We start from the raw sequence: 26949 nt of genomic DNA, 5'->3' as shown, positions 1-26949 counted from the left end.
CAGGGGAAGGTGCTGTAGGGCTGTGGGGAGGTGTTGGGAGTGAAGAAAGAACGGACCAGGGTGTCCTGGAGGGAATAGTCCCTGCGGAAAGTGGACAAGGGAAGGGAGGGGAATGTGTGTCTGGTGGTGTCACCTTGCTGGAGGTGGCGGAAATGGTGTCTGATGATCTTCTGGATGTGGATACTGGTGGGATGGTGGGTGAGGATAAGGGGAACCATATCGCTGTAGCAGGAGGGAAGAGAAGGGGTGAGGACAGAAGTGCGGGAGATGGGTCAGACCTTGTTGAGGGCCCTGTCAACAATGGTGCTAGAGAATCCTAGGTTGAGAAAGAAAGTGGACATTTTGGAGGCTCACTTGTTGAAGTTGTGCTCATTGGAACATATGTGATGGAGACAGAGGAGCTGAGAGAATGGGTTGGAGTCTTTACAGGAATTTTGCACCAGTGTTTACTGTGGAGCAGGTTACAAAAGAAAAAGGACATGGGAAAATAAATGGCGACATCTTGAAAAATGTCCATGTTACAGAAGCTACTGGAGAGCTTAAAACTTATAAAGGTGGATAAACCCACAGGACCCGATCAGGTGCACCCTCGAACTCTGTGGGAAGCTAGGGAAGTGATTGCTGGGCCCCTTGCTGAGATATTTGTATCATCGATAACCACAGGTGAGGTGCCGGAAGACTAGAGGCTGGCTAATGTGGTAAGAAAGGTGGTAAGGCAAGACCAGGGAACTGTAGACTGGTGAGCCTGACATCGGTGGTGAGGAATTTGTTAGAGGCCTGAGGGACAGCATTTACTTATATTTGGAAAGGCAAGAATTGTTTAGGGATAGTCAACATAGCTTTGTTTGTGGGAAATTGTGCCTCACTAACTTGATTGAGCTTTTTGAAGAAGTAGCAAAGAGGATTGACAAGGGCTGAGCAGAGAATGTGGTCTGTATGGACTTTAGTGAGGCGTCCGACAAGGTTCTTCATTTGGACTGGTTGGCAAGATTAGATTACTTAGAATACAGGGACCACTAGCCATTTGGATACAGAACTGGCTGTGACAGGAAAAGGTAGACAGAGAGTGGTGGTGGAGGGTTTCAGACAGGAGGGCTGTGACTAACACTGTGCTGTAAGGATTCTGCTTGTCCACTGCTTTTCATCATTTATATAAGATGGTTTGTATGTAAATATGGGAGGTATGGTTAGTAAGTTTGCAGATGACACAAAAATTATAGGTGTAATGCACAGCACAGAGTATAACGGGATCTTGATCAAATGAGCCAATGGGCTGTGGCGTGGCAGGTGGAGTTTAATTTGGATAAATGCGAGGTGCTGCATTTTGGAAAGGCAAGTCAAGGCAGGACTTACACAGTTAATGGTAAGGTCCTGGGGAGCTTTGCGAAACAAAAAGACCTTGCAGTGCGTGGGCTGGGATGATTTTCCCTGGCGCGTCAGAGACTGAGGGGTGACCTTTACAGAGATTTCTAAAATCATGAGGGGCATGGAGAGGGTGAGTCGATAAGGTCTTTTCCTCAAGGTGCAGTGGGGGAGTGGGAGGGTGGGAGGAGAGTCTAATACCAGAGGGGCATAGGTTTAAGGTGAGAGGGGAAAGAGTTAAAATGGACCGAAGGAGCAACTTTTTCACACAGAGGGTGGTGCGTGTATGGAATGAGCTGCCAAATGAAGTGGTGGAGGCTGGTACAATTACAACATTTAAAAGGCATCTGGAAGGGTACATGAATAGGAAGGTTTTAGAGGGATATGGGCCAAATGCTGGCAGATGGGACTTGATTAATTTAGGATATCAGGTCAGCATGGACGATTTGGGCTGAAAGAGTTGTACAGCACTGAAACAGACCTATGATTCTGTGACAATTTTCCTGCTAATATAGATTTACTTCAGTTCCTCACTCTCACTAAACCGTGTGCTCCCATCATTTCTGGTAGCCATGATGTGAAGATGCCAGTGTTGGACTTACGAGGACAAGGTCAGAAATCACACAACATCAGGTTACAGTCTAACAAGTTTGTTTGAAAACACGAGCTTCCGAAGTTCAGAGATAATGGGAACTGCAGATGCTGGAGACCCCGAGATAACAAAGTGTGGAGCTGGATGAACTCAGCAGGCCAAGCAGCATCTCAGGAGCACATCCAGCTACCAAAGCTCAGCTCCTTCCTCAGGCATTGTGAGAGAGAGATCAAACACAGAATTGTATAACTTGGTGTTGTGTGATTTTTGACAATTTCTGGTATGTTATTTATGTCCTTTTTTGAAGGCAGAAGCAAAGTCTGAATTTAGTTCATCAGTCATTTCTTTGTTCCCATTCTAAGTTGCCCCATTCTGACTGTAAGGGACTTGCATTAGTTGTCACTGATCTTATTCACTTTACGTACTTATAGAAGCTTTCATGTTCAATTCCTGTGTTCTCTAAGTTTACTCTCATACTCTATTTTCTCCTTTATAATCAATCTCTTCGTAATCCTTGATAACAAAGTGTGGAGCTGGATGAACACAGCAGGCCAAGCAGCATCTCGAGCACAAAAGCTGACGCTTCGGGCCTAGACCCTTGATCAGAAAAGGGGGATGGGAAGTGGATCCTGAAATAAATAGGGAGAGAGGGGGAGGCGGATGGAAGATGGATAGAGGAGAAGATAGGTGGAGAGGAGACACACAAGTTAAAGAGGCAGGGATGGAGACCGTAGAGGTGAGTGTAGGTGGGGAGGTGGTGAGGGGATAGGTAGTCTGGGGAGGATGGACAGATCAAGGGGGCGGGATGAGGTTAATAGGTAGGAGATGCGGGTGCGGCTTGAGGTGGGAGGAGGGGATACATGAGAGGAAGAACAGGTTAGGGAGGTGGGAACGAGCTGGGCTAGTTTTGGGATGCAGTGGGGCAGAGGGGAGATTTTGAAGCTGGTGAAATCCACATTGATACCATTGGGCTGCAGGGTTCCCAAGCGGAATATGAGTTACTGTTCCTGCAACCTTCGGGTGGCATCATTGTGGCACTGGAGGAGGCCCAGGATGGACATGTCGTCTAAGGAATGGGAGGGGGAGTTAAAATGGTTCGCGACTGGGAGGTTGTGTTTATTGCGAACTGAGTGTAGGTGTTCTGCAAAGCAGTCCCCAAGCCTGCGCTTGGTTTCCCCAATGTAGAGGAAGCCATACCGGGTACAGTGGATACAGTATACCACATTGGCAGATGTGCAGGTGAACCTCTGCTTGATGTGGAAAGTCTTCTTGGGGCCTGGGATGGGGGTGAAGGAGGAAGTGTGGGGGCAAGTGTAGCATTTCCTGTGGTTGCAGGGGAAGGTGCCGGGTGTGGTGGGGTTGGAGGGGAGTGTGGAGCGAACAAGGGAGTCACGGAGAGAGTAGTCCTTCTGGAAAGCAGACAATGGTGGGGATGGAAAAATGTCTTTGGTGGTGGGGCTGGGTTGCAAATGGCGGAAGTGTCAGAGAATGATGCGTTGTATCTGGAGGTTGGTGGGGTGGTATGTGGGGATGAGGGGGATTCTCTTTTGGCGATTATTGCGGGGATGGGGTGTGAGGGATGAGTTATGGGAAATGTGGGAGACACGGTCAAGGGCGTTCTCGACCACTGCAGGGGGAAATGTTGCAGTTCTTGAAGAAGGAGGACGTCTGAGATGTACGGGAGTAGAATGCCTGATCCTCGTAGAAGATCCGGCGGAATCATAGGAATTGGGAATAGGGGATGGAGTTTTTGCAGGAACATGGGTAGGAGGGGAGGTGTATTCTAGGTAGCTGTGGGAGTCGGTGGGCTTCAAATGGATATTCGTTTCTAGGTGGTTGCCCGAGATGGAGCAAGAGAGGTCCAGGAAGGTGAGGGATGTGTTGGAGATGGTCCAGGAGAACTTAAGGTTGGGGTGGAAGGTGTGGGTGAAGTGGATGAACTGTTTGAGCTCCTCTTGGGAGCATGAGTCGGTGCCAATACAGTCATCAATGTACCGGAGGAAGAGGTGGGGTTTGGGGCCAATGTAGGTGCAGAAGAGGGATTGTTCCACGTAACCTAAAAAGAGGCAGGCATAGCTTGAGCCCATGCGGGTACCCATGGCAACCCCCTTCGTCTGTAGAAAGTGGGAGGAATCGAAACCTCCTCCCACCCACCTCCCTGCAAAAATCCAATCTCCTATTCCCCATTCCTTCGATTCCGCCGCATCTGCTCCCAGGATGAAGCATTCCACACCCGCACATCCCAGATGTCCTCGGTCTTCAAGGACCGCAACATCCCCCACCCCCACCCCGCAGTGATCGAGAACGCCCTCGACCGTGTCTCCCGCATTTCCCGTAACTCATCCCTCACACCCCGTCCCTGCAATAACCGCACAAAGAGAATCCCCCTCATCCTCATATACCACCCCACCAACCTCCAGATCCAACGCATCATCCTCCGACACTTCCGCCATCTACAATCCTACCCCACCACCAAAGACGTTTTTCCATCCCCACCCTTGTCTGCTTTCCGGAAGGACCACTCTCTCCGTGACTCCCTTGTCCGCTCCACACTCCCCTCCAAACCCACACCCGGCCCTATCCCTGCAACCGCAGGAAATGCTACACTTGCCCCTACACCTCCTCCCTCACCCCCATCCCAGGCCCCAAGATGACTTTCCATATCAAGCAGATGTTCACCTGCACATCTGCCAATGTGATATACTGTATCCATTGTACCCAGTGTGGCTTCCTCTACATTGGGGAAACCAAGCGGAGGCTTGGAGACAGCTTTGCAGAAAACCTACGCTCGGTTCGCGATAAACAACTGCACCTCCCAGTCGCGAACCATTTCAACTCCCCCTCCCATTCCTTAGACGACATGTCCATCCTGGGCCTCCTGCAGTGCCATAACGATGCCACCCGAAGGTTGCAGGAACAGCAACTCATATTCCGCTTGGGAACCCTGCAGCCCAATGGTATCAATGTGGATTTCACCAGCTTCAAAATCTCCTCCACCACCCACTGCATCCAAAAACCAGCCCAGCACGTCCCCACCTCCCTAACCTGGTCTTCCTCTCACCTATCCCCTCCTCCCACCTCAAGCCGCACCTCCATTTCCTACCTACGAACCTCATTTCCCCCCCCCCCCCCCGACCTGTCCGTCCTCCCCGGACTGACCTGTCCCCTCCCTACCTGCACTCACCTCTACTGGCTCCATCTCTGCCCCTTTAACTTGTCTGTCTCCTCTCCACCTACCTTCTCCTCTGTCCATCATCTATCCGCCTCCTCCTCTCTCCCTATTTATTTCAGGATCCTCTTCCCATCCCCCTTTTCTGATGAAGGGTCTAGGCCCGAAACGTCAGCTTTTGTGCTTCTGCGATGCTGCTTGACCTGCTGTGTTCATTTAGCTCCACACTTTATGTTGGATTCTCCAGCATCTGCAGTTCCCATTATCCTCGGTAATCCTTTGCTAACTTCTGAACTGTTCCCTGTCCTCAGGTTTGTTTTTTTTCCCTTGCATCTAATGCCCTCTCTGGCTTCGCTTCTGATTCATAGAATTCCTACAAAGTGGAAACAGGCCCTTTGGCCCAACAAGTCCACACCAACCCTCAGAGCATCCCGCACAGAACCATTCCCCTATAACCCATACACCCCTGAACACTACAGGCAATTTAGCATGGCCGAGCCACTTAGCCTGCACATCTTTGGACTGTGGGAGGTAACTGAAGCACCCGGAGGAAACCCACGCAGACAGGGGGAGAATGTGCAAACTCCACACAGACAGTTGCCCGAGGCCGGAATTGAACCCGGGTCCCTGGCGCTGTGAGGCTGCAGTGCTAACCGCTGAGCCATTGTTCTGCCCCTCCCATGACCTGGTTTAGCCACTGTTCTCTTCACTCTTATGCCAGATAGAATTAAAGAATTTTTGTTCATCCATTTGCTTTTTGAATGTTGTTTTTGCCTATCCTGTTGTTAGTAACATTTCTTAATTTTTCATAGCCAACTCATGCCTTATACCATCGTAGTTTCCCTGATATACATTTAGGACCCTAGTCGCAGGATTAATTATCTTCCTCTCCATCTGTCACAAATACATTGCCAGTTAATCCTCTGTCATTGTATAATACCCAGTCCAGGATGGCCTGTTCTCTAGTTGGTTCCTGACTGTTTCAATCAAGAAAACCATTCCATATCCACTCCAGGAATTTCTCCTCTACAGTATTGTGAAAAATTTCATTTGCCCAATTTATATGTAAATTAAAATCACCCAAAATTACAGATGTTCCTTTACTACATGCATCTCTAATTCCCTGTTTAATGTCATTCCCAATACACCGTGACAGGTTAGTGTCAAGAGCTAGTGAGAGGGTAGTCTGTCTCTGTACCTGCTCTAAATCTTTATCGTGTGAGCCCTGGTCAGACTGACTGTGTGTGAGTGAATGAAGCTGGACTTTACAGCTTGTTCACAATTTACCCCACAATAGGGGTAAGTGGCTGACGCACACCCAGACACACACCCAGGCAAAACTGTAGCTCCTAATCCTCTGAAGAGAGGAAGGAAAGAATATTACAGGAAGCCAAATATACTTCAGCCGATGGATCAGACCTAAGCTCTGCAGTCCTGCCACATCCAGTGGTGAATGGTGGTGGACAATTAAACAACTCACTGGAGGAGGAGGCTCCACAAATATCCCCATCCTCAATGATGGAAGAGCCCAGCACATCAGTGCAAAAGGTAAGGCTGAAGCATTCGCCGCAATCTTCAGCCAGAAGTGCCGAGTGGATGATCCATCTCGGCCTCCTCCAGGGGTCCCCAGCGTCACAGATACCGGTCTTCAACTAATTCGATTCACTCCACGTGATATCAGAAAACGGTTGGAGACACTGGATACTGCAAAGGCTACAGGCCCTGACAACATTCTGCAACATGTTCTGAGGAGGGGTCACCAGACCCGAAACGTTAACTCTGTTTTGTTCATTTTCAGATGCTGCCAGACCTGCCGAGCTTTTCCAGCAATTTTTGTTTTTGTTCTTGATTTCCAGCATCCGCAGTTCTTTTGGTTTTTATATCAGCAATAATACTGAAGACTTGTGCTCCAGAACTTGCTGCTCCCCTGGCCAAGCTGTTCCAGAACAGCTACAACACGTGTATCTACCTGACAATGTGGAAAATTGCCCAGGTATGTCCTGTACACAAAAAGCAGGACAAATCCAACCCGGCCACTTACCGCCCCATCAGTCTCCCCTCGGTCATCAGTAAAGTGATGGAAGGTGTCAGTAACAGAGCTATCAGGCAGCACCTGCTCAGCAATAACCGGCTCAGTGACGCCCAGTTTGGGTTCTGCCAGGGCCACTCAGCTCCTGACCCCATTACAGCCTTGGCTCAAACATGGATAAAAGAGCTGGATCCCAGAGGGTGAGGTGAGAGTGACAGCCCCTGACATCAAGGCTGCATTTGACCAAGTGTGGCATCAAGGAGACCTGGCAAAACTGGAATCAATGGGTATCAGGGGGCAAACTCTCCGTTGTTTGAGTTATACCTGACACATAGGAAGATGGTCACGGTTGTGGGACGTCAATCATCTCAGCTCCAGAACATCTCTGCAGGAGTTCCTCAGGGTAGTGTCCTCGGTCCAACCATCTCCAGCTGCTTCATCAATGACCTTCCCTCCATCATAAGGTCAGAAGTGGGGATGTGCAATCATTGGTGCACAATATTCAGCACCATTCGTGACTCCTCTGCTACTGAAGCAGTCCGTGTTCAAATACAACAAGATCTGGGCAATATTCAGGCTTGGGCTGACAAGTGGCAAGTGACATTCGTGCCACACAAATGCCAGGCCGTGACCATCACCAATAAGAGACAATCTAACCGCCGCCCTTTGACATTCAGTGGCGTTACCATCACTGAATCCCCCACTATCAGCATCCTGGGGGCTACCATTGACCAGAAGCTCAACTGGACTCACCACGTTAACACAGAGATTACAAGAGCAGGCCAGAAGCTGGGAATACTGCAGCGTGTAACTCACTTCCTGCCTCCTCAAAGCCTGTCCACGATCTACAAGGCACAAGTCAGGAGTGTGATGGAATACTCCCCACGTGCCTGGATGTGTGCAGCCCCAACAACATTCCAGAAGCTTCACACCATCCAGGGCAAAGCAGCCACTTGATTGGCACCACATCCACAAGCATCTACTCCCTCCACCACCGACGCTCAGTAGCAGCAGTGTGTACTAACTACAAGATGCACTGCAGAAATTCACCAAAGATCCCCAGACAGCACCTTCCAAACTCATGACCACTTCCATCGAAAAGGACGACGGCAGCAGACATACGGGAACACCACCACCTCCAAGCCACTCACCATCCTGACTTGGAGATGTTTTGCCATTCCTTCACTGTCACTGGGTCCAAATCCTGGAGTTTCCTCCCTAGTAGCATTGTGGGTAAACCTACAGCACATGGACAGCAGCGGTTCAAGAAAGCAGCTCACCCCCACTTTCTCAAGGGCAACTCGAGATGGGCAAGAAATGCTGGCCCAGGCAGAGACACCCACATCCCACAGATGAATTGGAGGAGAAAAAGCCTGTGTGTAGACCAAAATGCTCTGTTACCCCTTCAGAAGGTGTCGTAAATAAAAGGATTCAATTTCATTGGCTAATCTTACCACTTGCGTTGAAGAAAGGAATGAGGTCAACTTTCCAAGGAGTTGGGAATGCTTCTTTGTTCAGTCAGTGGATCTGATTGGGGAGAATTGTGACCTTGTTTCCATGCAATTGTGAAGTGAAATGTCCTAGAAGGAGAAGAACTTGTTTTAGGATAAGGGGTGGCAGACTTAAAACAGACGTGTAATAGTCACTTCTCTCAAATGGTTATGAATCCAAGGAATTCACTACCCAATGAATCTGATGGGCGCTGGTACATTGAGTGAATTTAAGGAGGAGGTAGACAGATTTTTAATTAGTAGTGGGTTGAAGGGTTGTAGGGAGTGGGGAGGAAAGTGGAACTGAGGCTATGATCATCATAAATAAATGGTGGAGCAGATTTGAAGGGCTGAATGGCGCACCTATGTATGGCTATGAACAGCTCCTAGTATTTATGAGATTAAACTGTTTGTTTCTTTCCAGAATGCCTGAATATGGAATCAGCTTCTGAAACAGGGGACACCTTTAAAGAATGGAAAATCAGCAATTTGTCATTTTTTGACATTGACTTTCACAGGTAACTTTATCAGTAAGGTGCAGATTATGTGCTCTGTAAAGCCAGTAGAATATACTTTGTAATGTTTGCAGACAGTAGAGTTAGGATTATATTTGGATGCAGCACAGAGTGTGTAATGTTGCGTCTGGTGTCTGCATTTGTAACTACAAAAGAATTCAGTTCTGTTTGTGTCCTGAATTATTATTTCTTTGGTTTTATTAAGGTTGATACTAATAGAAATCACGTTTAAACTGAAGGGGATAGACCTACAAACTATTCGTAACAATGAATTACCAGACTGCTATGAGTTTGCAATCACGGTGAGTAATTCACCTCCTGTCTGTCACTGCTTCTCCTCCTGACTTTGTACTTAATCACTTACGGGATGTGGGCATCACTGGCTGCATCCGGTATATATTGGCCCTTGAGAAGATGGTGGGGAGCTGCTTCTTGAACCGCTGCAGTCTTCCTGCTGTGAGTCGACCCACAGTGCCCTTCGGGAGGGAATTCCAGGATTCTGACCCAGCGACAGTGAAGGAATGGCGATATATTTCCAAGTCAGAATGGTGAGTGGCTGAGATGTGAGTGAGTGATGCCGAAGGTGTAACTTTTAGCTCGTAAGTATTGGAAAAGGAAATAGTGACTGGTGAAAGACATATGTTGTGATTGGTTTGGTGGGTGGAACATACGTCTTGTTGGAATGAAGCCCCTTACAAGTTAACCCAGGAAGGAGACGCAGGTTTTGTAATTAAAAAGGGTTTTTCACACAACTGGTAAAGTGGGGGGGATCCTGGAGAAGGACCGTACTAAATGTTGGAACACCTTCTGGCAGCTTAGAACCGGGAGACTAACAATTTCAGAATAAGCTGAGGATGAAATGAGACACAAATCCAAAAGGGAGTGAGCAAATTAAGCATCAAAGGAACTGCCAGGAAGAGAAACCAAACCAGGGAGTGATTGGACCAGGAGTGTCCCCCTTCTCCCTTTGTGTCTCTCCCCACTTCGGCCCCTCACCGGCCCCCATATCCCCTCCCCCCATCCTCATCGCACCCCCCTACCACCCCCCCCCATCACACTTTCTGCTGTTGCACTCTCCCACATCCCGTTCTCCCCCTCGCCTGAAAACCCCATCCCATTCCCCTCCCTCTTCCCCCCTCATCTCATAGCCCGAACCACGCTCCCTCACCACCACCACTTCAGTCCTGTCCTCTTTTTCCAGGCAGCGAAGGAGGGGCTGACTGGATAATCATTTGAGAGTTTTGTTGAACTGATCTGGACCGAATTGAAGTGGATGAGGTTTGCCACCAGGTTAGTGTTGAGGAATGTTCTGGAATGTTTGTTATTAATAATGAGGAACCTTGACTTTCCTGAATACAGATCACCTTTGACAACACAGCCCACAGTGGACTCATTAAGATAAAGTTGGAGAGTGAGACAACGGTTACAGAATGTAAAGACTGGAAGATTTCTGGCTCACGTATGTAATTCAAATTTTCACAGATGCTAAAGATTATCTCTTGTGTTTAACGTGAACCGTCAGAACCTCTAGAGTTTGCTAAAGATAATGTCATTCAACTGCTATCACCCAGATCATGTGCAGGAAGTATTGAGGTGTTCAAAAGCACAACATTGTAGAAATTTCTGGTATTCTTCTCCCTCTCCCCCATTGGCTGACTCTGTCTTGTTTGTTCTTCTCTCAGTAGACAGAACCCATTTTCATCTTCATCATCTTCAGTTGCAGCCATTTGAGAATTTCTGTTACACCCCCTATTAACAAACTCTTTGTCTGTTGCACTTGACCTCAGCTCCCCTCACTCCTCCCTCCCTCCTTTAGACATGCAAAGGGTGGCACGATGGCTCAGTGGTTAGCACTGCAGCCTCATGGCGCCAGGATCCTGGGTTCAATCCCACCTTCGGGTGACTGTATGGAGTTTGCACATTATCCCCGTGTTTTCTCCGGTTTCCTCCCACAGTCCAAAGATGTGCAAGTTAGTTTGAATGGCCATGCTAAATTGCCCGTAGTGTTCAGGGGTGTGTGGGCTATAGGGGGATGGGTCTTGGTGGGATGCTCTGAGGGTCAGTGTGGATTTGTTGGGCCAAAGGGCCTGTTTCCACACTGTAGGGATTCTGAAACCGTCATTTTCCAATATGTTTCAATTCTGGAGAAGAGTGACATTGGGCCCAAAACGTTAACGCTGTTTCTTTTCTTCACAGATGCTGTCAGACCTGCTGAGCTTCTCCAGAACTTTCAGTTGTTACTTAGATTTCCAGGATATGCAGGTTTTTTGCTCTTATCACATGAAGCTTCCTGATTTTTCTTTGAATCCTTTTTTTTTTTGACAAACCGTTTGTATCTTGGTAGGGGATAGGCGAGATTTGAAAATGTTGTGAGGATTGACAGCCAGTTTAAGCAGGATCTTTCGAAAGCCTGTCTCAGCCACAAAGGAAGATTGATGGGCTGTGTGGGACATGGACAGCATGCTGCCCTTAGGGAGGGAATTCCAGGATTCTCGCCCAGCAGCACTGCAGGGACAGTAATACATTTCCAAGTCATGAATGTGAGTGGCTCGGTGGGGAATTTGAAGGGGGTGGTGTTCCCATGCATCTGCTTCCCTTGTCCTTCTGGATGGAAGTGGTCGTAGGTTTGGAAGGTGCTATCTGAGGATCTGTGGTGAATTTCTTTAATGCATCTTATTGATAGTACCCACTGCTGCTGCTGAGCATTGCTGGTGGAGGGATTGGATGCTTGTGGATGTGGACAGGTTCTGAGGAGTCAGGAGGTGCAATATTCCTAAACTCTAACCTGTTCTTGTAACCAATGTGTTTATGTGGTGATCCAGTTGAGTTTCAGGTCAGTAACCCCCAGGATACTGTTAGTGGGGAATCCAATGATTGAATATCAAGGGATGTTTGTTATTGGAGATGGTCATCGTCCAGCATTTCTGTGGCATTCGTGTTACTTGCCACTTGTCGGCCCAAGCAAACTGTGAAGGAGTGACCCAGAGAATCAATCCCAGGGTGAGTTCCTGCTGAAGTCCCTGACCCGGGGCCCTGCGCTTCCCTGATGGTTGTTTCTGCTGAGTGACCTTGGGTAGTGGGACTGGTCTGGATCTACTGAAGCTAACACAGTGGCTGCAGATACGCTGGCCATGGAGCCCCTGTAGACCCCAGCACACAAGGGGGGGTCCTCATTTCACACCTAAAGGGGACATCCCACAGCATTGGAGGATAGTTGCTGGAGATTTAACCCAGTGAGAAACAGGCCCAACTTTGTACAGGGAGCCAGTCACAGGACACTCTGCATACTCCAACAGTCTGGCTCCCTGACTGTCTACCATCAGGTCTATAGACTCAGTTGGTCAGGGATCTATATCTGATTAAGTGGACCCAGTGATCCCTCAGGTAGCCCCTGCCCCATTCTGCTCCAATGCTGCAGTATCAGGCTCCCAGTGAATCTGTCGCTGTCTTTAATTTCCCACTGTGGCCTCCTCTACATCGGGGAAGCCAAGCGCAGGCTTGGCGACCACTTTATCGAACACCTGTGATTGGTTCACAATAAACAACTGCACCTCCCAGTCACGAACCATTTCAACTCCCCCTCCCATTCCCTAGATGACATGTCCATCCTGGGCCTCCTGCAGAGCCACAATGATGCCACTCGAAAGCTGCAGGAACAGCAACTCATATTCCGCTTGGGAACCCTGCAGCCCAATGGTATCAATGTGGATGTCACCAGCTTCAAAATCTCCCCTCTCCCTACCGCTTCCTAAAACCAGCCCAGCTCATCCCCGCCTCCCTAACCTGTTCTTCCTCCCACCTATCCCCTCCTCTCACCTCAAACCTCACCCCCATCTCCTACCTACTAATCTCATCCCGCCTCCTTGGCCTGTCCATCCTCCCTGGACTGACCTATCTCCTCCCTACCTCCCCACCTACACTAACCTTTACTGGCTCCATCCCTGCCTCTTTGACCTGTCTGTCTCCTCTCCACCTATCTTCTCCTTTATCCATCTTCCATCCGCCTCCCCCTCTCTCCCCATTTATTTCAGAGCCCCCTCCCACTCCCCCATTTCTGAAGAAGGGTCTAGGCTCGAAACATCAGCTTTCCTGCTCCTATGATGCTGCTTGGCCTGCTGTGTTCATCCAGCTCTACACCTTGTTATGTCAGATTCTCCAGCATCTGCAGTTCCTACTATTGCTGTCTTAAATTGTCACAGTTTCTACAAGGGTCTGGGTACCCTGTCCCTCAACATTGACCCGTTCAGTGTTTGGAACTGACCTCAGTGACGCAGACATTAAACACTGATCCAGACAGACCTCTGCGTGAGAGGCTGTCATTGTTTTTAAATTCAGACAATCGGCCCATTGTGTGAAAGAGATTCTTCACATAGTGTAGCTGCAAACAGAAAGTTCCTAGTGTCAAGGTGATACAGTTGGATCGGACAAGCAGGACACAGCAGGTCAGGCAGTATCAGAGGAGCAGGAAGTCAATGTTTTGGTCTAGTCCTGAAGAAGGGTCCTGACCCGAAACATCAACTCTCCTGCTCCTCCTCTGATGCTGCCTGGCCTGCTGTGTTCCTCCAGCTCCACATTCTATAGACTCTGACTCCAACATCAGCAGTTTTTGCTATCTCCAAGGATCAGAGGGACCTCAGTGTGTGTGTACACTAGTCCCCTAAAGTATTCGGACTGATGCATAAAGTGGTTAAGAAGGCAAATGGGGTACTTTCCTTTATTAGCTGAGGCCTTGCGTTCAGGAGCGGCGAGATATTGCTGGAATCGTGTAAAATGTTGGTTTGGCCACAGCTAGAATATCGTATGCAGGTCTGGAATCCACATTGTAGGAGGGATGTGATAGCAGTGGGGAGGGTGCAGAGGAGATTTACCAGGATGATGCCTGAGCTGGCGAGTTTCAGTTAAGGAGAGAGATTGTTTTCCTTAGAGCAGAGGAGACTGAGACCAGACATGGTGGAGATGAAGAAAATTGAGGGGCACAGACAGGACAAGTCTACCTCCCCCCGCCTTGACAAACAGGCGCATAGATTTCAGGAAAGAGGCTGGAGGTTTACATAGAGTAATTTATATAGAACATTACAGCACAGTACAGGCCCTTCGGCCCTCGATGTTGTGCCGACCTGTCATACCGATCTCAAGCCCATCTAACCTACACTATTCCATGTACGTCCATATGCTTATCTAATGATGACTTAAATGTACCTGAAGTTGGCGAATCTACTACCGTTGCAGGCAAAGCGTTCCATTCCCTTACTACTATCTGAGTAAAGAAACTACCTCTGACATCTGTCCTATATCTTTCACCCCTCAATTTAAAGCTATGCCCCCTCATGCTCGTCATCACCATCCTAGGAAAAAGGCTGTCCCTATCCACCCTATCTAACCCTCTGATTATTTTATATGTTTCAATTAAGTCACCTCTCAACCTTCTTCTCTCTAATGAAAACAGCCTCAAGTCCCTCAGCCTTTCCTCGTAAGACCTTCCCTCCATACCAGGCAACATCCTAGTAAATCTCCTCTGCACCCTTTCCAAAGCTTCCACATCCTTCTTATAATGCGGTGACCAGAACTGTACACAATACTCCAAGTGCGGCCGCACCAGAGTTTTGTACAGCTGCAGCATAACCTCTTGGTTCCGGAACTCGATCCCTCTATTAGAAGGGTGTGAGGAAAATCTTTTTCACCCAAAGAGCGGTAGGAATTTGAAACTCACTGCCTGTAAGGGTGGGAGAGGCAGAAACCCTATTCACATTGAAGAAGTGTTTAGATAGGCACTTGACATGCCAAGAGATTTCTCCACAGATGATGAGATTTTCCTGCAATTTCTGTTTTCATTTCTGATTTCCGGCATCCGTAGTTCTTTCAGATTTGTGTTTAACTCCCTGCTGTGTCTTTTCCAGGCTCACCTGGAAGATATTCTGCTCCTCTCTCTAACAGGATTTCTATCCCAATCCTTTCTCTTGTTCAATGTCATTAATTTTGCTGTTGTTCTGGGGGAGGTGATGGCCTCGTGGTATTATCGCTGGGCTGTAGATCTAGAGACCCAGATAACATTCTGGGGTCCCAGTTCAAATCCCGCAAAGGCAGATGGTGGAATTTGAATTCAATTAAATATCTGGAATTAAGAGTCTAATGATAACCGTGAATCCATCGCTGATTGTCAGGAAAATCCCATCTGGTTCACTAATGGCCTTTAGGGAAGGAAACTGCCATCCTTACATGGTCTGACGCACATGTGACTCCAGACCCACAGCAATATGGTTGACCCTGAAGTGCCCTCTGGGCAATTAGGGATGGGCAATAAATGCTGCCTGGTCAATGATGCCCTCATCCTGTTAATGAATAAAACAAACTTGTGTTTGACTAGTGGTCCCTATTAGCAGCTATTAATACCCCCCCAGGCTGACCGTTATCCATTCCTTTTTCCGACCAACTGTTCTTCTTTCTCTGAGTTTGGAGGAAGGGTCACTTGACCTAAAATATTAACTGTGGTTTCTCTCCGCAGATGCTGCCAGACCTGCTGAGCTTTTCCAGCAATTACTGCTTTTAGTTATCTTCTCTCTTTGGGCTCATCTCCACCTATCATTTACTCCTTACCCCCGCCCCATCTTCTGCATGAAGCTGTAATTTCTCTTCACAGATGCTGCCAGACCTGCTGAGTTCCAGCAATTTTTTGTTTCAGATTTCCAGCGTCCGTAGCTCTTTCAGGTTCTGTGCAACTGACCCAGTGATTTTTTTAATTGCTGCAGTTCCATATGGATCCACCTGATGGCATCATTGTTCTGCATTCAATCTCCAATGTCCATCTTTGGTTTTAGTTTGAAGTGAGTCTGGAGTCACGTGGAGCAGCCTAGGCCAGGGCAGTGGGCTTCCATTGGATGGGTTTTGATAGATGGTCGTCACTGAGATTTGCTTTGTATTCCAGTTATCAATGAATTGAATTTTAAATTCCATCAGCTGCCGTTATGGTATTTGAATTTGTGTAGCCAGACCGTTAACCTGCGGCTGTGGTCCAGGACCATTTCCTCAAGGCCACGATCTCCCTGATGATGAGAGAATAATTCCCCTCGGCTGGTGATTCTACAATGTGGAGTCTCAATTTCTGAGTTCTGAACTGAGATGGGGAGCAATTTCCTCCCACACACAAACTCAGTCATTCCATTATTCATTTGCGGGATGTGGGAGTCAGTGGCCCATTTATTGCCCATCCCTAATTACCCAGAGGGCAGTTCAGAGTCAACCACATTGCTGTGGGTCTGGATTCACATGTAGGCCTGACCAGGTAAGGATGGCCGTTTTCCTTCCATAAAAGGAAGCAGTTGGGTTTTTCCTGACAATCGACAATGGATTCATGATCGTTGTTAGATTCTTAATTCCAGATATTTTATTGAATTCAAATACCACCATCTGCCATCGTGGGATTCGAACCAGGTCCCCAGAACATTACCTGGGTCTCTGGATTAACAGTCCAGCAATAATACCCCTAGGCCATTGTCTGGGTGTGTTTGAGACGTGGGTTAATGGATCTTTGCTTACAGAAAGGAATTGAGGGATATGGGAGGGCGGACCTGATGGGAGCAATTTTACAAACATACAAATGAGAGCAACGGTAGGCTACTCAGACCCTCAACCCCGTTCAATCTGATTGTGATTGACCTGTTTGTTCTACATTCCCATCTACCACCACCGCCCCCCACCCCACGCCATCCTTCTGCTCTAAAAATATCAAGTGACTCCACCTCCACTACCTACTGAGTCTCTCAATCCACTGAGAGGCAAGAAATTTTCCTCCTTTCTCTCCTGAAAGGGTAATCCTTAATGTTACAACGTGCCATTAGTTCTGGGACAAAAAAAATTCCTACAGATGCTGGAATCCAAGGTAGACAAAGAAGAGGCTGGAAGAACACAGCACTCCTGAGGAAGGGTAAAACCCGAAACGTTGACTGTTCCTGTCCTGCAGATGCTGCCTGTCCTGCTGTGTTCTTCCAGCCTCCTGACTGTCCCCCTAGTTCTGGACTGACCCACAAAAAGAAAAGCCCTTGCCACATCCACCTGATCAAAATCCTTCAAGATCTTGTGGACTTCGGCCTTCTAAATCCCATGGGAAACAAGCCCAGTCTGGTCAACCTTTCCTCATTTGACAATCTACTCATTCTCCAAATCAGTCTGGTAAATCTCCCCTGATCCACCTTCAACACATTTATATCCGTCCTTAAACAGAGGGACCAAAACTGCACGCTGTGTTTGAGATTTGGGTTCAGCAGAGACTGACCAGGATGTTGCCATGTGTGGAAAGTTTGAACTATAGAGAGAGGCTGGCTAGGCTGGGACTTTACACACTGGAGCGTCGGAAGTTGAGAGGCGACTTTACAGAGGTTTATAAAATCGTGAGGGGTATTGGTAGGATTAATGGTAGTTGCCTTTTCTTTAGGATGGGGTGTTTAGTCTAAAGACACATATTTAACGTGAGAGGAGAGGGATTTAAAAAAGACATTAGGGCAAACTTTTTCTTTATGCTGAGGTGTTTTGTGTGTGAACGAACTTTGTGAGGAAGTGGTGGATGTAAACGTGTTTAAAAGACATTTGGATAAGTCCATGAATAGGAAAGGTTTGGAGGGATATGGGCCAGGAGCAGGCAGGTGGGACTAGTTTAGTTTGGGATTATGTTTGGCGTGGACTGGTTGGACCGAAGGGTCTGTTTTCATGCTGTACGACTCTACGACTGCGTAGTTGCACCAATAGCCTTGGTCAGTGAAGCAGAACAGCCTTGTTCTGATGATCTATTCCTCTTGAAACAAAGCAGAGTCTTCCATTAGGAGATAGCGAGAACTGCAGATGCTGGAGTGAGAGATAACACAGTGCAGAGCTGGAGGAACACAGCAAGCCAGGCAGCATCAGAGGAGCAGGAAAGTCGATGTTTCAGGACAGGACCCTGCTTCAAAAATGGCTAAAGAATTCCATTAGCCGTCCCTTAACCAGTAGCAGTTTCTGCACTAAAGTTTCCTGATTCATGCTCAAAGATATCTTGTTCCGTCTGCACGCACAATGTTACCGTTTTTTCCAATGTGGCCTTGGTGAAGAATGAAGAGAAACAATGTCCTAGCCCTTCAGTTTCTTACATTCCATAGGATGCCTGACAGTTATTGTTCTTGGGATGGTAAGACTGAAATATGACGAGAGACTGGATCGGTTAGGACTCTATATTTGTAAATTACTCTACAGCTGTAAAATGCTCTCGTTGGACCGCATTTGCAAACGCCTCACCCAGGGGGTGCTGTTGGCCCTGGCAGCAGTGCACCTTCATCGGGATGATCCAGGTACTAAAATAATGAAATCATCAGGACAGGTTACAGGAGTGAGGTTTGTATTTCTTTCAGCATAAAGAAGTAAAGGTGATTTCATTAGGATGTTTCTTTGAAAACATAGAAATATAGAAGATATGGCTTCCTTCAGCCCTTCGAGTCTGCTCCATCATTCAGCACCATCATGGCTGATCGTCCAACTCAACAGCCTAGTCCTGCTTTCACCCCATAACCTTTGATCCCATTTGCCGTGTGTGCTATATCTAGTCACTTCTTGAACACATTCAATGTTTTGGCATCAACTATTTCCTGTGGTAATGAATTCCACAGGCTCACCACTCTTTGGGTGAAGAAATGTCTCTTCATCTCCGTCCTAAATCGTCTACCCTGAATCCTCGTACTGTGACCCCTAGTTCTGGACGCACCCACCATCGGGAACATCCTCCCTGCATCTACCCTGTCCAGTCCTGTTAGAATTTTATAAGTCTCTATGAGTTCACCCCTCATTCGTCTGAACTCCAGTGAAGCAATCCTAATCCAGTCAATCTCTCCTCAAACATCATAGATTGACAGATGAAGATCTCTTTCCCTTCCATTGATGTAAAGTTGATCTAAATTGATATGTAGAACAAGGAGAGTGAGGACACGTAGACCTCGGGAGATCAACAGTGATGTTCTTGTTTAGATATTTGGATGTAGCTGACTGGGCCCAGTGTTTATTGCCTGCCACAGGTTTCCCCTTGAGAAGGTGGCGGTGAGCTGCCTTCTTGAACCTAATGGTTGACCCACAATGCTATTAGGGAGGGAATTCTAGGATTTTAACCCAGAGACAGCGAAGGAACGGTGATATGTTTCCAATTCAGGATGGTGAGTGGTTTTGAGGGGTAATTGAAGGGGGTGGTGTTCCCGTGTATCTGCTGCCCTTGTCCTTCTAGATGGAAGTGGTCGTGGGTTTGGGAGGTGCTGTCTGAGGATCTTTGGTGAATTTCTGCAGTGCATCGTGTAGACAGTAGACACTGCTGCTACTGAGCGTCGGTGGTGGAGGGAGTGGGATGTTTGTGGATGTGGTGCCATGTGTGGTCTCCACATTATGTTTTGAGGGAGTAGAAATTCTGGAACTTCTTTGATCAAAAAGCAATTGAGGTGACGGCTGAGGGACGCCATTGACAATGTTAAAACTGGGAGTGACACCGGGTTTCTGAACCAAATTGAGTTTATTTGCAAACTCCTTAAATAATAGGACAATGTCAATGGGCTGAATGGCCTACTCCTGTTTCTGCTGTCCCATAACAAAAAGGTCCTCAGCAAGATCACACATAAGGGGTTATCGGGTAAGACCTCTCCTCTCCTCGTCTCCCCTGCGTCCCCCCATCTCTCCTCCTCCACGCCCCTTTCTCTCTCTCGCTCTCTCTCTCTTTCTCTCTCACCAGTAGGCTCTTCACCCTGTTTCTTTCCAGTTGATTGGAAGGTAATTTGAATCTAAGGTCTGCCTGTACAGGACTCAGCATTTTTTCTTTTGGGTAATTATCAAACTCTCATTGTAAAAACCAGCTACGGAAGTTGCTGAGACAGGAGTAATATTCCTACAGTGTACCATCAATAATTGGCTCTTCCTGTGATGCTGGGGCTGGGTGAATGTGCATGTTTGGCTTCAGGATCCAGTTGGCAGTGGACACAATGATTGAGTTGAAGTGGTTGCATTTATATAGTGCCTTCACAATCATTGGACATCCCCAATTGCTTTCCAAACAATGAGGCATATTTTGAAGTGTAGCTCCTGTTGCAGCTTAGGGAATTTGGCAGCTAATTTGGGCACAGCAAACCCCCAGTGAGGGCTGTGTGATAATGGTGATGGGATAGTCTGTTGTAATGACGTGAATTGATGGGAACACATCAGTCTCTGCAGCAGCAACTCCCCTGGTTTTCGTGAAAATGGAATCTTTGACATTCAGCTGATAGGACAGGCAGGGCCTCCAGGTAAAGGCTCATGTGAAAAGTGGCACTTCAGATGTCGAAGAAATGTAGAGACATAGAAGGTAGGAGCAGGTTTAGGCCATTCGGCCCCTCATGCATACTCCGCCATTCAATATGATCATAGCTGACGATTGAGCTCGACATCCTAATCTCACCCTTACCCCATATCCCTGGATCCCTTTAGCCATTAGAATTATGTCTAACTCCTTCTTAAAAACACAAAATCTTTTGGCCTCAACCGCTTCCTGTGGTAGTGAATTCCATAGGCTCCCCACTCTCTGGGTGAAGACATTTCTCCCTATTTCAGCCGTAAAACATTTAGTCCTTATCCTTAATCTATGACCCCTGCTTTTGGGCTCCCCCACCGTCGTGAATGCCTTTCCTGTAACTAACCTGTCAAGTCCTGCTAGAGTTTTATAGGTTTCTATGGGTGCGCCTTTCTTTTAAACTCTGGGCGATACAATCCTAAATGACTCAGTCTCTCCTCCATACATCAGTCCTGCCATCCCAGGAATCAATTTTCTAAACCTTCACTGCACACCCTCTACAGCAAGAACAATATTCTAGATGTGGTCTCACCAAGGCCCTGTATAACTGCAACAACACTCTCCTGCTCCTGTACTCGAAACCTCTCGCAATAAAGGCCAACATACCATTTGCCTTCTTTACCACCTGCTGCACCTGCATGCTTACCTTCAGCAACTGATGCACAAGGACACCCAGGTCCTGTTGAACATTCCCCTCTCCCAATTTACAGCCACTCAAATAATAATCTGCCTTCCTGTTTTTGCTACAGAGTCACCTTTACTGCGTTGGGAGTGTCAGTCTGGAGTATTAAGCTCAAAACCTGGTGTGGGATTTGAACCCACAATCTTCTGATTTAGGGAACAAGGGATCAAACCACTGAGCCATGGACTAATCTCCTTTCAGAGGGCAGAAAGAGGGAATTGGACATGAAGTCGGTTAGGCAAGAGGAAGTCCAGGGGCAGGGGGAAGCAGAGTCCCCATGCCTGAAGGAGAGTAGTGAGAATATCTGGTGTTGGTCGAAAGTGGGGCATCTGTGATGTGCTTTGAACTCTCATTTTCTTGCTGGTAAATTTTGTACGACATCCACAGCATTATTCAGAAATGTACCCGGGGAGGGTGAAGTCAGCATAATAATCCTGGCGTCCTATAATCTCAGCACATACTTATGTCGGTTTGTTCTTTCAGTCTCAAAGAACACGCACTACATCTTGATCTTTGATGCCTGTGTCATGTTGAGCTGCCTGATGTCACTTGTCCTGTGTTCCCGATCTATTATCCTAAGTGTCCAGTTACACAAGGTATTTATACAACTGCATCTTGGAATGTACACCTGCCCTGAGGTTAAAGTGATCTGACCAGTCTGATTATTAACATAGAAACCTAGACTCATAGAGTGTGGAAGATGCCTTTTGGCCCATTGAATGTCTACTGCCAAAGATACATTAAATCCACACTAGTCTGCTTGTCCCCACATAGCCTTGAATGTTCTGGCTGCGAAGTTTCCTGCCTCAGATACTGTCCCAGTGAAGTGCATTCCTGATGTCTGCCACTCTTTTGGTGAAAATGTTTTACCTCAAACCCCCTCCAAACCTCCTGCCTCTCACTTTAAATTTATGGCCCTTTTGTTATCAACCCCTTGACTGAAGGGGACAACCGTTGTCTATTCACCTTCTCCATGCCCCTCAGCCTTGTCTGCCCTGGATGAAAGAAACAACCCGAGCTTATCCCATCTCTCTCCATTGCCGAAATGCTCCATCCCTGGTCAATCTCCTCTGCACCCCCTCCAGTGCAATCACATCCTTCCTTATAGTGTGGTGACCAGAACTGCACACAGTGCTCCAGCTAGTGGCCTCACCAAAGTCCTGTACCACCCCAACATGACCTCCCTACTCTTATAATCTATACCATGACTGGTAAAGGCAAATGTCCTATTGTCACCTTTACCACCCTATTAACCTGTTCTGCCACCTTCAGGGCTCTGTGGATAAGCAGTCCTGTATTTCTTTCTTAAACAATATTCATTATTTAATACTTTCCAATCAAAAAAAAATTTCCGTGGTTTCGTTCGCAAACATACCTTATTGCGGAATAAAGTGGTTGACGCAGTTTGTGACTAACGTGGACCAGGCTTTGTCACAAGGCCCTGACTGATTCTGAATGATCTTCAACTCAGCGCTTTAACCTGGTGGTCTGAAAAATAGAGAGTCAACAGTTGCCGAGATATACAAGGTGTGGAGCTGGATGAACATAGCAGGCCAAGCAGCATCAGAGGAGCAGAAAGGCTGATGTTTTGGGCCTAGACCCTTCTTCAGAGATTCACCAGGGATGGAGCATTTCAGCAATGGAGAGAGTTGGGATAAGCTCGGTTTGTTTTTTTTATCCAGGGCAGACAAGGTTGAGGGGCATGGAGAAGGTGAATAGAAAATAGTTGTCCCCTTCATCCAGCTCTACACCTTGTTATCTCAGATTCTCCAGCCCCTGCAGTTCCTACTATCTCTGAGTCAACAGTTGGCAGCAGGAATCCCTGGGCAATGCCACCACAAGGCCTGTGCCCGGTCAACAAGAGAACACTGACTGTAACAGATCAGGCCATTCAACCCGTTTAGTCATCACTAACATTTTCACTACAACATCTAATGGCTCGCAGACCACCCGCAATACTTCACAGCAATAGAATGTGTTTTTGAAATTTATTTGTTGTAGGGTATGAAATGCAGCAGCTAACACAATCACAAAACTCCTACAAGCAGCCATCGCAGGGCTGCCAGAGTTAATGGTAGTCAGGATGTAAAGGTGTTGGTGTTGGATTGCGGGGTAAAATGTCAGAAGTCACACCACACCAGCAGGCTTATTTGAAATCACAAGCTTTTGGAGCGCTACTGCTTTGTCAGGTTATCTGATGAAGGAGCAGTGCTCCAAAAGCTTGTGATTTCATGTAAATCTGTTGGACTATAACCTGGTGTCATGTGACTTTTGACTCAGTTAACGGTAGGGCCTAGGAACGTAGGCACACTTTTCTTTAAAAGTGGTGTCACAGGTAGGCTGGGTGGTGAAGAAGGCATTTGATATGCTTGCCTTTGTTAGTCAGAACAATGAGTACAGGAATTGGGATGTAATGTTACAGCTATCCAAGATATTGGTAAGGCCACATTTGGAATACTGTGTACAATTCTTGTTGCCTTGTTATAGGAAGGATGTTGTTAAAGTGGAAATGTGATAAGAAAAAATTACAAGGATGTGGCTCGGAGAGGAAGCTTCAGCTATAGGGAGAGACTGAATAGGCTGGGGCTATGTTCCTGGAGTATTGGAGGCTGAGGGGTGACCTTATAGAGTTTTATAAAATCATGAGGGGCACAGCTAGGGTGAATGGCTGTGATCTTTTAGCTGGTGAGTCCAAAACTAGTGGTTTCAGGTGAGTGGGGAAAGATGTAAAAGGGACCTGAGCGGCAACTTTTTCACGCAGAGGGTGGTGTGTGTATGGAATGAGCTGGCAGAGGAAGTGGTGGAGGCTGGTACAATTATAACATCTGGACAGGTACACAAATAGTCAAGGGTTAGAAGGATGTGGGCCAAACACAGGCAAATGGGACTAGTTTAAGTTTGGGAAATTTGCTCAGCATGAACAAGTTGGGCCAAAGGGTCTGTTTCTGTGCTGTATGACTAAATTTGATGCTGATTGAGGGACTAATATTGACTGGGACGCAGATTGTACAGTTTCCACTTTGTAAATTCCAGATGTAAAGTGAAAAACAACTGTGTAATCTGGAGGTGACTTTTATCATTGTTGTTGTAGAGATTTGTCACGTTCTTCCAGAGGAGATACAGTCAGAGGGTGTGTTTATCAGATCGGTTGGAGTTCCTGAATGGCTGGTATATCCTGATCATTATCAGTGATCTCCTCACTGTCACAGGCTCTATCATGAAGATGGAGATCATTGCCAAGGTATGATCCGAGGAGTGTCCGGCATTACATGGATGGGAGTCACCTTTACAAATATGCTGTCAATCCTGAAACTCAACCTGCACCTCTTAATGTCCTTTATCACACTCCCCTCACTTGCTGTCACTCAGCTCAGTCCTCCCTCGCTGTCCTGCTCACCCTCGCTCACTTCCACTCACCTCAGTCCTCCCTCACTATCTCCCACTCACCTCAATCCTCATTAACACTTGGCTAATACCTGTTTAAATATCGTGACTGGAAGGTTTTTTTAAATCCCCAGTCCTTTAAACATGGAAAATTGTTGTCAATTTGAGTTGGAAACATCACTCTGTCCTGGATTCACTGACAGGCCATCGGGTACAGCTTTGAAAATCCATCTGTTGCTGCAGTTACAATGAAGTTTTTTTTGTCATTTCTCAATATCTGTGATCATAAGTGAAATCATTACAAATGCTTAGCTGAACGTTGTTTGGTATAAAAGAGCGTATCTCAGTGGAGGAGAATGGTGAGTTTAAATATGAATCAACAGTTTAAAGAGGCTACTAAAAATAAGCTGTTGTTAATGTGGTAACTGAATATTGAGACTGAAAGATACAGGGGCAGAAATAGGCCATTCAGCCAATTGAGCCTGCTCTCTCATTCAATGAGATCATGGTTGATCCAATAATCCGCAACTCCATTTGTCTGCCTTTTATCCATAATCACTATTCCCTTTCTCATTAAAATCTATCTATCTTAGCTTTGAATATACTTAATGATACAGTCTTAACAGCCCCCAGTAGTAAAGAATTCCCCTGATTCATTCCCCTCTGAGAGAAGAAATTCCTCCTCACTCTGTATTAAATGGGTGACCTCTTATTCTGAGATCATTCCTCTGGTCCTATGCTCATCCATAAAGGGAAGCAAACACTCCACATCTTCCCTGTCAAGTCCCTGTAGGAATCTGGTGTGTTCGAATGAGGTCCACTCTGAGGCAATGGCCTAGTGGTATTATTTTCGGACTGTTAATCCAGAGACCCAGATAATGTTCTGGGGACCCAGGTTCAAATCCTGCCACAGCAGATGGTGGAATTTGAATTCAATGAAATATCTGGAATTAATAATCTAATGATGACCGTGAATCCATTGTCAAAATGTTGGGGGAAAACCCCATCTGGCTCACTAATCTTGTTTAGGGAAGGAAACTGGCATCCTTACCTGGTCTGGCCTATATGTGACTCCAGACCCACAGCAATATGGTTGACTCTGAACTGCCCTCTGGGCAATTAAGGATGGGCAATAAATGCTGCCTGGCCAGCGATGTCCTCATCCCATGAATGAATAAAATATTCAGAACTTGAATTCTGAAGATGGGTCACTGGACCTGAAATGTTAACTCTGTTTTCTCACCACAGAATCTGCTGATCCTCTGGCAGTTTCTGTTTCTGTTATCTTCAAGTGGTTGCTGGTATAGCTGAGAGCACGTTTGAGGTTGTTCAGCGAATGGTGTCCACTTGCTAACATCGCATCTAACAGTCATCATTTTTGCAACACAGGATAGCTGAGATGGTCTGCACTCATTACCAACAGCACTCACAGGGAGTAGAACATAAAACATAGAGCAGTACAGCACAGTACAGGCCCTTCTGCCCACGATGTTGTACTGACCTATTATATACTAAGATCAATGTATCCTGCATGCCCTACATTTTACTATCCTCCATGTGCCTATCCAACAGTCACTTAAAAGTCTCTAAAGTATCTGACTCCACTACCACTGCCGGCAGCACATTCCACACACCCACCACTCTCCGTGTGAAGAACCTACCTCTGACATCTCCCCTATACCTTCCTCCAACCACACTAAATTATGCCCCCTTGTAATAGTCATTTCCACGCTGTGAAAAAGTCTCTGGCTATCCACTCTATCGATGCCTCTCATCGTCCTATAAATCTCTATCAAGTCACCACTCATCCTTCTTCGCTCCAATGAGAAAAGCCTGAGCTCCTTCAACCTTTCCCCATAACATGTGCCCTCCAGTAGAGGCAGAATCCTGGTAAATCTCCTCTGCACCATCTCTAAAAGCTTCCATATCTTTCCTATAATGAGATGACCAGAACTGAACACAATATGCCAAGAACAAAAACAGAAGTTGCTGGAAAAGCTCAGCAGGTCTGGCAGCATTTGTGAAGGAGAAAACAGAGTTAACGTTTCGAGTCCGGTGACCCTTCTCAGAACAGTATTCTAAGTGTGGTCTAACCAGAGTTTTATACAGCTGCAGCATAACCTCATGGCTCTTAAACTCAATTTCCCTGCCAAAATGGTGGTAGCTGATTTGCAAATTGCAAACTGCCTCGAATACCGATCAGATAACAGCTCTTCAATATTCTGTTGGAGCCTTGAATTTAATGTTCGAGCCCTGGTTTGACGCTTGAACCCAGGACGCTGATTCAGAAATCAGAGCACGAGGTAACTGAGCAATGGCTTTGAGCACATCTGGATTTATCTCCATAAGGATGCCAAGACATGAATAAATATTCCAAGATCTCCCTAACTAAGTCCTACACAAATT

The 26949-nt window shown here is 46.9% G+C and overlaps 1 protein-coding gene across 6 annotated transcripts in view; it reads left to right on the top strand.

Moving 5' to 3' along the window:
- The window catches only part of LOC125456052 (mucolipin-2-like), an 82879-nt gene that overhangs the window by 36267 nt on the left and 19663 nt on the right, over positions 1–26949 (top strand). For 4 of the 6 annotated variants that reach the window (XM_048538710.2, XM_048538707.2, XM_048538708.2 and 1 more), the window contains exons 5-9: positions 9067–9160; positions 9363–9459; positions 10517–10616; positions 21643–21755; positions 24251–24400. In XM_048538710.2, coding sequence (XP_048394667.1) covers positions 9067–9160; positions 9363–9459; positions 10517–10616; positions 21643–21755; positions 24251–24400 — 554 coding nt within the window. The remainder of the gene's footprint in view (positions 1–9066; positions 9161–9362; positions 9460–10516; positions 10617–21642; positions 21756–24250; positions 24401–26949) is intronic. The other 2 variants (XM_048538711.2, XM_048538713.2) reach the window with 2 other exon arrangements.

The sequence above is a fragment of the Stegostoma tigrinum genome, chromosome 8 (assembly GCF_030684315.1).
Source record: "Stegostoma tigrinum isolate sSteTig4 chromosome 8, sSteTig4.hap1, whole genome shotgun sequence".
Taxonomy (NCBI): Eukaryota; Metazoa; Chordata; class Chondrichthyes; order Orectolobiformes; family Stegostomatidae; genus Stegostoma; species Stegostoma tigrinum.
The sequence above is the reverse complement of the archived record's forward strand: the minus strand, read 5'-3'. Positions and strand labels throughout refer to the sequence as shown.